Source organism: Nyctibius grandis, chromosome 20, assembly GCF_013368605.1.
Source record: "Nyctibius grandis isolate bNycGra1 chromosome 20, bNycGra1.pri, whole genome shotgun sequence".
Lineage (NCBI taxonomy): Eukaryota > Metazoa > Chordata > Aves > Nyctibiiformes > Nyctibiidae > Nyctibius > Nyctibius grandis.
This window is the reverse complement of record NC_090677.1, coordinates 8,170,724-8,182,896: the sequence shown is the minus strand read 5'-3', so window position 1 is coordinate 8,182,896 and position 12,173 is coordinate 8,170,724. Positions and strand designations below refer to the sequence as shown.

Here is a 12,173-nt window from a genome sequence, read left to right as displayed (position 1 = left end):
TACAACAGCCTCATCTAAAACAGCTCACTCCAAACATCAGCACAAAGGGAGCTGGTGGCACATGTATAATCATAATATAAAAGAAGAAATTACCAAAAGGGGACAGGTTTTCTTGTAAACAATCAGAGATCAGCTCATTTCTCACTAACCTGGGACACAACATACCAAACATGGCTCACTGCTAGATAAGCTCAACTAGGACATTTTTCCCCCCACTCCTTCCACAAAACTTTTTACCAGCAAAAAAAAATTAAAAAGGTAAATTCCCAAGCCTAACACATCCCATGAATTCCCAACAGCATTTTTGAATAATTGGAAAACATTTTAAATGCTTTGACTTTTTAAAGTGAAGCAGTTCAATTTTTCATTTTGAAACACCTGTTTGAAAATTCCTGGTTTACATTATAGCTCTCATGCAGGTAAAATAAACAACCACAATAAAACAAAAACACCAAAACTCAAAACAGAATAACCCCCAGCACATTTCCACTTTGTCAAAACACTCTGAACACTGGGGATAACTCCTGGAACTCACCACTCATCCAAAAACCCACATATTTTTCCTTCTGCCACAGGTCCAACCTCAGGGAACTTAGACCATGCACATCCCACAGACCCACCTCTCCTTAGGGCATCATTTTTCTCCCTTCCTCAGTGGGATCCAGTCAACCACCACACATGATAACCTGGAGAAGCAGTGGCAGACCCAGCCCAGAGGCACAGATGCAGCAGAGGGACCAGAGCATCCCCACAGACCCACCACAAAGCTGCTCTGGGACCTTTCCTCAAGAGCCCACAGAAGAGCTGAGCAGCACAACAAAGGAGCCACCTCCCTGACCATGTTTTAATCCATTTCTACAGTGCATATAAGAAAGCACCGGCTTCCCCCCCCCAGGCAAATGAGTCATTTTGATAAAAGAAGAGAAGAAAAAACTCACATTTGGAAGAGGAGAGGAGAGTATCTGGAGCACCCCAGCTTTGCCAGCTCACTCCAAGGCTGCCACAGCCCCTCTGAGAAGAAAAGCACGCTGCCAGCCTGGCCTTGCTTTAAATAATGATCAGAATTAATTACAGCTGTGGGGCTGCAGCCGCACCCCTTGTAAACAGCTCCACAATTAACTTGGCGTTGGAGCCTTGCTCAGGTGCAGAGGGAAAAGTGAGGCTGTGCTAAATGCTGGGGGAGAACGTGGGAAAGGGGCTGATACACCAAGTTCTCTTTTGCACTATTTAGAATCACAGACTGGTTTGGGTTGGAAGGGACCTTAAAGCCCATCCAGTTCCAACCCCCTGCCATGGGCAGGGACACCTTCCACCAGACCAGGCTGCTCCAAGCCCCATCCAGCCTGGCCTTGAACACTGCCAGGGAGGGGGCAGCCACAGCTTCTCTGGGCAACCTGGGCCAGGGTCTCACCACCCTCACAGCAAAGAATTCCTTCCTAAGATCTAAATCTCCCCTCTTTCAGATTAAAACTGTTCCCCCTCATCCTGTCACTCCATGCCCTTGTAAAAAGCCCCTCTCCAGCTTTCTTGTAGCCCCTTCAGGTACTGGAAGGTGCTAGAAGGTCTCCCCAGAGCCTCCTCTTCTCCAGGCTGAACAGCCCCAACTCTCTCAGCCTGTTTCCATAGCAGAGGTGCTCCAGCCCTCGGATCATCTCCGTGGCCCTCCTTTGGCAGTGATGTGGGGGAAAGGGGGGAAAAACGGGGGAGTGGGGCACAGCCCTGGCTGGCAACTGAAACAACGAGCTGTCTAAACGGCAGCTGGGTGGATGGGATGCTCTCAGCTGCACGGAGTAGTGATGTTTCTCTCACACCTGCACCTTATCCCTCTGCCAGAGGAGAAACAGCAGAAGGCTTGCAAGGAAAGGAGGACTTTGCCCCATCATCTGAGGAGATTGAATGTTAGGGCAAAACTTGTGCTCAAACACCTACTGTGGCAACGTTCCCTCGTTGCTTTGACCCTTGCAGTGTGATGCTGCCGAGATCGCTTTATTGCTTTATATTCCATCAATGTAACACTAAGCAAAAAGAAAAAAAAAAAGAAAGCAATCCAACAGCCAGAAGAGCAGAGTAACTCCACCTGCAGGAAAAACAGCTCTTAACCAGGCGGGCAGCACTGTTTTAAAGCAAGCTTTTCAGATTTGGTGGAGGTTAAAGCTGATTGTCCTTGATGCACCAGCCTGGCAGCCTTCAGTCCTCTGGAGACAGCCAGAAAAGCTGCGCTGTCATCTTGAATGTGAAACCGCCGGGACTTTTATTCCTTACGTCGTTTCACTGGCTAATTCTGGCTGGTGGCCTACGGATTTGCAAGATAGGGATCAAAGAGGCAGGGAGATAAAAGCCTTACGCTGAGCTGACCGAGGAGCAGCCATCCTCCCGTCTGAGCGGGCTGCGCTGGGATGCTTCGTTCCAGTGGAGGAGTGGATAGGAGCTGCGCCCGCTCCATCCACTTCAGCACTGGTGAGGCCACACCTTGAATCCTGTGTCCAGTGCTGGGTCCTGCACTTCAAGAAAGATGTTGAGGTGTTGGAGCGAGTCCAGAGGAGGGCGACCAAGCTGGGGAAGGGTCTGGAGGGTCTGACCTATGAGGAACAGCTGAGGGAGCTGGGGGTGTTTAGCCTGGAGAAGAGGAGGCTCAGAGGTGACCTTCTTACAGTCTACAACTACCTGAAGGGAGGTTGTAGCGGGGTGGGAGTCGGCCTCTTCTCCCAGGCAACTAGCACTAGGACAAGAGGACACAGCCTCAAGCTTCGCCAGGGGAGGGTCAGGTTGGACATTAGGAAGCATTTCTTCTCAGCAAGGGTCATTAGCCATTGGAAGGGGCTGCCCAGGGAGGTGGTGGAGTCACCATCTCTGGAGGGGTTTAAGAAAAGCCTGGACATGGCACTTAGTGCCCTGGTCTAGTTGCCATGGTGGTGTCAGGGCAACGGTTGGACTCGATGATCCCAGAGGGCTCTTCCAACCTCATTGATTCTGGGATTTTGTGATGTGGCTCCGGCAGTGGTGGCAGCGCTCGGTGAGACCCTCCCCAGCCACCGCATTTCAGACCGTGGCAGTCCCCAGCTCCAACGCCTCCAGAGCCCCCCCGGAGCCCCGTTCACGGGGTACCTGGGCACCACTCTCTTTTGAAGCCAATGGGAGTTGGGCACGTTGGCACTCAGAGGGTGCCTGCCAAAAACCTGGCTGTGAACTCCCGAGCAACTCCTACCACGTCCGGGACACGGCGTGCGCTACACACACCAGCAAGGCCACCAACAGGGGTACTGCAGGTGTTGTGTACACACACCCAGGAGTGGAAGGGACCTTTCAGTCCCTTGACCCCATCTCCTTCTCCCTTCCCACGCTGAGAGTCACCTACCAGTGTATTTCATACACGGTGTTTCAATCATCTAATGCATTATTAGCGTAATTAAACTCCAGACCATTTGCTAAGTAATATATATTACTCCGATCACTGCTTTGATATATTAAAAACAGATTAACTGCTTCCTAGAGTTTGAGGCCAGGAGAGACCGTGGGTCTCATGTGGGCTGACCTCTCACACATCCATGAGCCAGAGGTCTCCCTCAGCCATCCCTACCTGTATCGAGCTTGGCAGTTTAAGAAGCAACATTCGATTGTACATCAAAGACGTTCGACATCAGGGGGTGCAGCACACCTCCCGGGGAGCTGCTCCAACAGCTAATTACCCCAGCAGGTAAAAAACCTCATCTTTATTTCCACTGTGGGCTTTGATAACTTCCCATGATTGCTGTTGGCTCCTCTAACACCTTAGGTGGCTGCTTGGAGCTAGCTCTTCACCACCGCCTGCCTCTTCCTTCCTGAGATAATTATAACACACATTTATCTCCTCCTTTAACTACCTCAGTCAGCCTTAACCACCTTCACGCACAGAGCTCCTGAAAATCAAGCTAAATGCTGCCAAGAGTCATGTGGGCCTGTAAGGAAGTTCAAGGCAACCGCTTGGTCCTTCAACCTTTCATAGATGCAAGAAGGAGGTATGGAAGGAACTCATGGAGGGAGGTATCTCCCAGGCTGGGCCACCAGTCTGCTCCCAGGCAGCCACCGTGTCTTGAAAGAAAGTCCTCCTTCCTTAAGGGCCAGGCTTCAAAATCCATCTGAGAACAGCAAACCGACTTCCCTCCATTTTCAGCTATATTTAGCAAGGCCATTATTTATGGAGATGGCAGGAAATAATTCAGCCGGATCCAGACATAATTGGAAAGAGGGTCTATAAAAAGATAAACCGAAGGACCTAATGGGGAACCAGTCGTGAGGACTCAGCGTGGCTATGAGGGAGGGCTCTTTCGGCGGTGAGGGAGCAAGAGCACTGCAAATGCTGAATGCAGATCATCCCTTCACCGAAGGAGGTCCCAGAAAATATCTGAGGAGGGTAGAAGACAGAACTGAGCTTTAATAATTCAGCAAGGGTCATTAGATGTTGGAACGCGCTGCCCAGGGAGGTGGTGGAGTCACCATCTCTGCAGGGGTTTAAGAAAAGCCTGGACATGGCACTTAGTGCCCTGGTCTAGTTGCCATGGTGGTGTCAGGGCAATGGTTGGACTCGATGATCCCAGAGGGCTCTTCCAACCTCATTGATTCTGTGATTCTGTGATCTGTTTCCTTCCTCCCCAGCACTTCATCTGACTGATTCTAATCAAACTGGATTTTGCTCTTCTGAGCCAGAAGAGATTTATTTTGTTTGTTTAAAGACTGTTTCCTTGCCACCAGATTTCCTCCAAATCCCCCTCACACAGAGCCAAAGGCAAAATCTTGGCCAGAGATGGGCAGAGCATCAGCTGCTCCTGGGAGGATGAGACGTGCTGCAACACAGCCCAGCACAGCACGGAAGCAACTTGCTGCATGCCAGGATTGCTCTGAGCCATCGCACACACCCCGGCACACACAGAACCTGATGGAAGTTTCTGCATCACAGAATCACAGAATCACAGAATCAGTCAGGTTGGAAGAGCCCTCTGGGATCATCGAGTCCAACCATTGCCCTGACACCACCATGGCAACTAGACCAGGGCACTAAGTGCCATGTCCAGGCTTTTCTTAAACCCCTCCAGAGATGGTGACTCCACCACCTCCCTGGGCAGCCCCTTCCAATGGCTAATGACCCTTGCTGAGAAGAAATGTTTCCTGATGTCCAACCTGAACCTCCCCTGGCCAAGCTTGAGGCTCTGTCCTCTTGTCCTAGCGCTGGTTGCCTGGGAGAAGAGGCCGACTCCCACTGTGCTACAACCTCCCTTCAGGTAGTTGTAGACTGCACTAAGGTCACCTCTGAGCCTCCTCTTCTCCAGGCTAAACGCCATTGCTGACCTTCTCCCACACATTTACTATTGAGCATTTTTACAATCTGACTCTATCCATTTGCACCCCTCAACCCCAAACTGCTGCACTCCAGGGCAAACCCAGCCCCCAAACCATCATGCCCGGACACCAGACTCCCTCGCCCCCGCCATGCCGGGTGCTGCACGGGCCCTTACCTACGGCACAACCGGGAACCACGGGAGCAGAGTCGATCCTGTCCCTTGCCTGTCCCTAAGAGGCACAACGGCTGTTCCCCGCTCCTCTGCACGCTCCCGGGTGTAGGTGCTGGCGCTGAAGCTCATCTCAGACCACTGCCGAAATCCCAGCGTAAACATCTGCGGCGTGGGAGGGAGGAGGAGATCCCTCTCCAGGGCTCAGTTGGGAGTTCAAGCTCTCGACGAGCAGTTGGCTCCTACAAAGCCTCCCGGAGCGGGCGGCGGAGGAGCGCCCAGCTGCTCAGAGCCGCCGGCCCCTGCGGCACCGCACAATCCCTCCCCTGTTCCCGGGGCTGCCGCGCTCCCCTCGCACAATGTCCTGTTTTGTGCGGGGTTAACGTGGCTCACACAACACCCACATTCACACCCGGGCCAAATACCCTCGGTCCCCACGCCACCACGGTGACACCGGTGGCCGGTGACCCGGAGACTGCCCTCGCCAGCAGGAACGGGCAACCAGCCTCTCTAACGGGGCAAACGCTCAGAGTGGGGTTTTTTTTTCCCTTCCTCCCTTCTTTCATCCTTCCAATCCACTTGTTCGACCAGGGCAAGCAGTAGGGAAAGGCCAGGTCACAGCGGAGCAGTCGTTAATCCCCCCGTACCACAAAAAATCAGCATCATTATCCAGAGGCAGCCGGAGGTGATGGAAGATCTTTCCGGACACGATGTGACCCTGCTCCACCTCCCCCGGGGACACAAAGCGCTTCATCAGACCCCAATCAAGCTGCCACCTCGGGTGGAAGGGTTTGGGGTTCCCCATTTCTGGATAAAACATACAACTGCAACAAAAATATATCCGTGGGATAACGTTTTGTGCTCGGCACGAGGAACAAGGACAACCTCTCTGACATTTAATCCAATAAATATCTAAACTTCCACGTTACTTTGCACCAGCAACAAAAACCTGGTTGTTCCCTCAACCACGGTCGCTTCTCCCAACACTTTGCACGCTGAGTCGCACCCCCCAATTTGGGGCAGAGCTTCGGGGAGACTCTGGCATGTCTGAGCACATGGATACTCGTCACGTTTGTGATGACTTGCTCTCAGGAGGCGTTTATAGCTGTCCTAACGTTATCTGTGTCTGCAGGTGAGATGTTCGGCGCTTTTCCTTACAGGAGTTGGTATAAAACACAGCGTGGGGGTGCACGGAGGGGTGAATATCGCGCGCACACGCTTTGCCCTGTGACATACCTGGGGTTTACATACATGAGAAACTTGTCCTCAGCAGCTGCCCTGCTCGTTTCCAGCCGAAGTCACAGGAAAATAACTAAAAGCCCTGCAAGGAGTGGGTAAAACACACCCCAGCAGCCATGGGTGCCACGGAGGGGGCTGCTCTGGGTGCTGGGGAGCTGCACCCCCCATGCGTGACACCCCCGTGGGTGCACCAGCCCCTCGCCCAGTGGGTACCGCGGCTGCTCCCAGTTACTGCGGTGACTTGTGTGTTTTGGAAACAGCTTCCTAGAGTCAGGAGTGTCGGCTCTGACACCGGAGCAATCCCTCCCCGTGGTGCTCCCACCGCCGGGTCCCTCCCGCTCCCCAGGCATCCCTCCAGGCTGGTTTCCACGCTGCTCCTCACTCCGCAGGGCACGAGGTGGGACCCTGGGGACAGCACCCATCTCAGCACCCGAACGCCAGGTCCCCAGCAAGCCCCCCAGACCAGGGGAACAGGTGGGGAAACCTGCTCTCCACTCACCCAAAGCTCCCACGTTTTGATGAGCCGCCACTTATCTGCTTAAAAACGCTCTGTGCCCATGTTGGCCTCCTCATTCAGCCATTTCTTCTCTTGTAACGTGAAGTTTGGTGAAAGGATAACCATCATACTCCGAACACCGGCGTTTTCTGCTTTATTAACCATGCGAGTCATGCCTAGCTTAAAGGGGAGAGAAGGTGCACACAGCACTTGAGTTTTTTCTAAAGATCATTTCACCAGGAAAACAAGCTGGGCAAAGCAGAGCTGAGGAATTGTGTGTCTTGCTGGGGATTTTAGCAGCTCTGCTCTCCCCTCATCCCCTGGAGAAGCAGCGTGTGGCACAGAGCTGGGGATGGTGGGCACCAGGCAGACCTGCGCCTGCCCTGGCTCCATCACTGCCCCGCTCTTCAGCGTTGGGAAACTCTTCCCAGCGCCGTTGCCTCAGTGCCCCCTGAGGTTCAGCTGTACGAGCAACCAACTTTAATCACAGCTTTACTATGCAGAAGCAACAGAGGAACGTTAACGGCGAGATGTACAGCCAGACATCACGGGACATTAATGTGCTTTTTTGTATAAACTAGGAATAAGCGAACGTGGACCATTTATTTTGCATTTAAAGGCACCAAAACAGCTCTCAAGTGGTGCTGTTCTGGACAGACGCGCACGCTGTCGTGCCAGACGCTGTGCCAGCACAGGGCAGAGCTCAGCGGTCCTTCTCCACACCTCCTGCAGCATCAGAGGTGAGGCAGGCAGTGCCGGAGAGAGCCAGGGGGAGCTCGGGCAGTGCCCATCACGAGCCAGACCTTGTCCTGGGGACACGGGTCCTCCTGCGGGTGAGACACAGCCTCAACGGGAGGGACTGGGGAGAAGTCGGCGTGGCAGACGGCACCTGAATTACGGCTCTGAGTGACCTGCAAAGCAGCGAGTTCTCCATGCAGGACTGGAGAGAGAGGCAGGGCACGGGGAGGATGGCCAGGCATGGCAGCACGCTCCTTCGCCTGGCGAAGCAGAGCAACCCCCCGAGCCGTCCTCGCAGGGGAGGCTGCTGGGGCTCTGCCCGCGCGCTGAAAGACACCGACATTTCAGGTTGTTGGCACCAAAGCAGGGAACAAGTGGGTTAAGCCAGCAAGACATCTTCCTAACCGCACCCCGCTTGGAAGCAGAGCTGTGAGGATCCTGAAATCTTCACTAAGGGACAAGAAAGTTGTTCGAATTCCACAAACCTGTTTTTCCAAAGCAACAAGGACTAAGCGGCTCCCTCTCCCGTGCCAGGGCTCTCTTTTGCCAAGGGCTCTCAGGGCACTACCTTCAAACCCTCCTTTCTCAAAATGGCCCTTGGTGCCCAGAGTGGGATCCTCAAGGTGCTCCAGGCTGCCGGGGGCATACCCCGAGCTTGGCTTTTTTTTTTTTGGCAGAGCTCTGTCTGCTTTCTCAAACCAACCTTCGGGAGTCAATGAAAAACCACAAATTCACATGAAACCAGTTTCAAATATAGTGCAGCCACACACGACTGACTTCACACCACTCCCCCCTCCACCACCAGCCCTTCACCCATCGTCCTTAACCTAAATAAGGCGTCACATTTTACAGGATGAAAACGCATCGTTGCCAAACTAAAGTCTTACTACAAATCTGCGTGTGACATCGCCCACGCATCGATGCCAGCGTTCAGGCTGGGGCCAGAGCTCCCCTTCCTGTAGGCCCCCACAAAACACGCTCTGCCTGAACAAGCCCGCTCCTATTCACCACAGCGGTTGCTATTCTGGCCCATCCAACAATACGTGCCTGTGTGGCGGGGAAGGCAGGGAGCCCCGGCAGCGCCGAGAGCTGTAATCCAGCCGCCGCGAGCAGAACCTCTCAGACATTTTCGATGACACTGAAATTTTGCAAAATTAAAAAAATAAAAAAGGAGGGGAGGGAAGTACGGCTTTAGCTGGGGCTGCCTTGCTGGTGGGAAGCAAATATTTTAGAGCTGAAACAGGCAGACGGGCTCGAAGGAGCGGATGTCAAACGAAGCATTTACTGGCAAATTCATGAAGTCTCCTCAACACCGAGCACCGGAGCCAACGCTGCCGCCGCCGGGCCCCGCCGCGCCGCTTACATAAACCCCCCCAACACCGGGCCGGGCCGGGGCATCACCGGGGCATCACCGGGGCATCACCGGGGCATCACCGGGGTCGGGGCATCACCAGGGCCAGGGCATCACCGGGGCATCACCGCGGCCGGAGCATCACGGCGGCCGGGGCCGGGGCCAGCGCACCGGCCGGCGTCCCCTCCGCGCAGCACCGCGGTCCGGCGGGGCGCCCGGCTCCCCCCCGCTGCTCGGCTCCGGGCTTCGCCGAAACGGAGCCAACTTGGCGGTGGGGCGGGGGGGGGGGGAAGCAACAAGACCCCACGCAGCCGCCCAGCACCCGGCGGCCGAAAGCGGGGCAGGGGATGCCGCCGACTCGGCCCCGCGGAGCCCCCGCGTCCCGCTCCACGGAGGCAATTTGCAAGTCACTGCCGGGGGGGAGCGGGGCCGCGGGGCGCTCCCCTGCGCGCCCGCCCGCGGAGCCGCCCGCGCCTTCGGCCGCGGGGACTGCGCGCCCCCGGCGGAGCCCCGGCAAGTTTGCGGCTCGCCCCCGCCCCTCGCTCCGCGGCCGCGGGCGGGCGGCAGCGCCGCTGCTAACAAGTGCGGCGGCCCTCGGCGGCCCCGCGGAGCTCCGCGGGCGCGGAGAAACCCCATCGCGGCAGCGCCCACTCGCTCCGCGGCAGCGGACAGCCCGGGCCGGGAACGGCCGGAGCCCCCGCGCCCCCTCCCCGACCCGCCGCCCCCCGTTTTCGCCGGGCACTGTCAGCGTCTCATGGCAACGGCGCTGCCTCCGGGCTGCCTCCGCCGGCTCCCGCGGCGCGCAGCGGGGCCCCGCCGTCTCCGCGGCCGCGGATACCTCCCCCCCGCTCCCGCCCCGGCGACAGTCGCGACAAGGTCACGCGGCGCCCCGGACTCACCGTACACCCCTTGCCCGGAGCTGCCCTCCAGCAGAACCGTCAGCAGCCCCAGCAGCCCGATCGCTACATCCATCTTCACGTGAGCATCCACATATCCAGCCCGGCGGTGCGGGGGCCGCGGGGGGAGGCAGCGCAGCGCCCGCCGGAGCCCCGCGCTCCGCTGCGGCCGAGCCGCGCACGCCCGCGCAGGCAGGGCGGCGGGGGCAGGCGGCGGGCACCGCTCCGGTCCTCCTCCTCCTCCTCCTCTTCCTCCTCCTCCTCCTCCTCCTCCTGCGCAGCGGGCGGCGCGGAGCGGCGCGGAGGGGCGCGGGGCGAGCCCCCCCCCCCACCTCACAGCGGCAGCCCCCTCAGGGCTCGGGCCGCCGCCGCCGCCGCCTCCCGGGGCCGCCGAGCGCCGCGCGGGGCCGCCGCAGCCGCCTGCGCCCCGCGGCCATCAGATGCCATCGCAGCGCCGCGGCCCCCGCATGGCGCGCGCGGGACCCCCTCGCGCGGGGCGCGGAGCGGGGCGGGGGGCGTCGGGGGGAAATGGCGCGGGGCCGCGGGGGTGCGTCCTGCTCGCGCGCGCCGGAAGCTGCCCTCAGCGCGCCTGCGGAGCGGCGGCCGGGCCCATGGCGGGCGCGCGGGCTCCCCTCCGCCGCGCGGTGGGTGCGGGTGTGAGCGCGGGTGAGCGCGGAGGGCGGGCGGGTGCGCCGTCACGTTGTGCTCTACGTGCCGGCAGCCCGAGCCGGGGAGCCGCAGCCCGCCGACGTCAAAGCTGCGTGGCTCGCTGCTGCGCGCCTTCCTCCGCCTCCGCCTCCTCCTCCTCCTCCGCCGCCACCGCCCCCCGTGTCTCCGCGGCTCCGCCACCGCCACCGAGCGCGCAGGGCTGCGGGCGGTGCCAAGGCGGGGCGCCGCGCGCCGCTCTGCCCCGGGATGCGCGGTGCGGTGCGTCCCGCTCGGAGCTGTGATGCGCGGTGCGCCCCGCTCTGCCCCGGGATGCGCGGTGCGGTGCGCCCCGCTCCGCTCCCGGCTGCGCGGTGCGGTGCGGTGCGTCCCGCTCTGCCCCGGGATGCGCGGTGCGGTGCGGTGACCCCGCGCGGTGCGGACGGTGCGAGGCGCTGCGCTCCTGCGCTCGCTTGCGCCCTTCGGGGTCCGCGCTGCGCGTCGCGGCTCGGAAGGGTGGTCACCCGGCGCTCGGTACCGGTCACACCGCAGGGCTGCGCGGTGCGGACGGTACGGGGCGCCCTGCGCCCGCGCTGGCTCCGCGCTCCGCTCCCGGCTGCGAGGCGGGGTCTGGCCCGGCCGCGGGGGCCCGCGCAGGTCCCGGCGGTCCCGAGCAGAGCCCCCGGCCCGGCCCGGGCTGCGCTCCGGCGCTCTGAGCCCACTGTCCCCTGGTTGTCCCCCCGCTCCGCCCCGCTCCCGCTCTGCCCGGTGCTGGGGGTACCCCAGGGCTCACACCTCGCTCCTCGCTCACGGTAACGTACCGGAGGAACATTACCAAGAACGTTGACTCTTGCCAAGCAGCTTCTTACTTGACTGCAGGACATGGCAGCGCAGTTGCCATTTAATGCAGGTTTCCTCCTGCTTCACGTACAAAAAGCTCTCCAGGAGCGGTGGAGCTGCTTCTCCAGAAGAGGTGAAGGACTTCCGAGTCATGAACATGTCTCGTTCAGTGATGGGACATTTGGGGGTGAGGGGAGACCAGGGCCTGCAGTTTCCTCCTGCACAGCAAATCCCAGGGAGGTTCAGCTCAGTAGAGCCAACCATCCACATAGAATCACAGAATCAATGAGGTTGGAAGAGCCCTCTGGGATCATCGAGTCCAACCATTGCCCTGACACCACCATGGCAACTAGACCAGGGCACTAAGTGCCATGTCCAGGCTTTTCTTAAACCCCTCCAGAGATGGTGACTCCACCACCTCCCTGGGCAGCCCCTGCAATGGCTAATGACCCTTGCTGAGAAGAAATGCTTCCTAATGGCCAACC

At 58.5% G+C, this 12,173-nt stretch overlaps 1 protein-coding gene across 1 annotated transcript in view; it reads right to left on the bottom strand.

Moving 5' to 3' along the window:
• MDGA2 (MAM domain containing glycosylphosphatidylinositol anchor 2) overlaps nt 1-10,352 on the bottom strand; it is a 320,069-nt gene extending 309,717 nt beyond the window's left edge. The window contains exon 1 of the mRNA XM_068416528.1: nt 10,207-10,352. Coding sequence (XP_068272629.1) covers nt 10,207-10,279 — 73 coding nt within the window. The 5' untranslated portion in view covers nt 10,280-10,352. The remainder of the gene's footprint in view (nt 1-10,206) is intronic.
• Between the last annotated feature and the right edge of the window lie 1,821 nt (nt 10,353-12,173).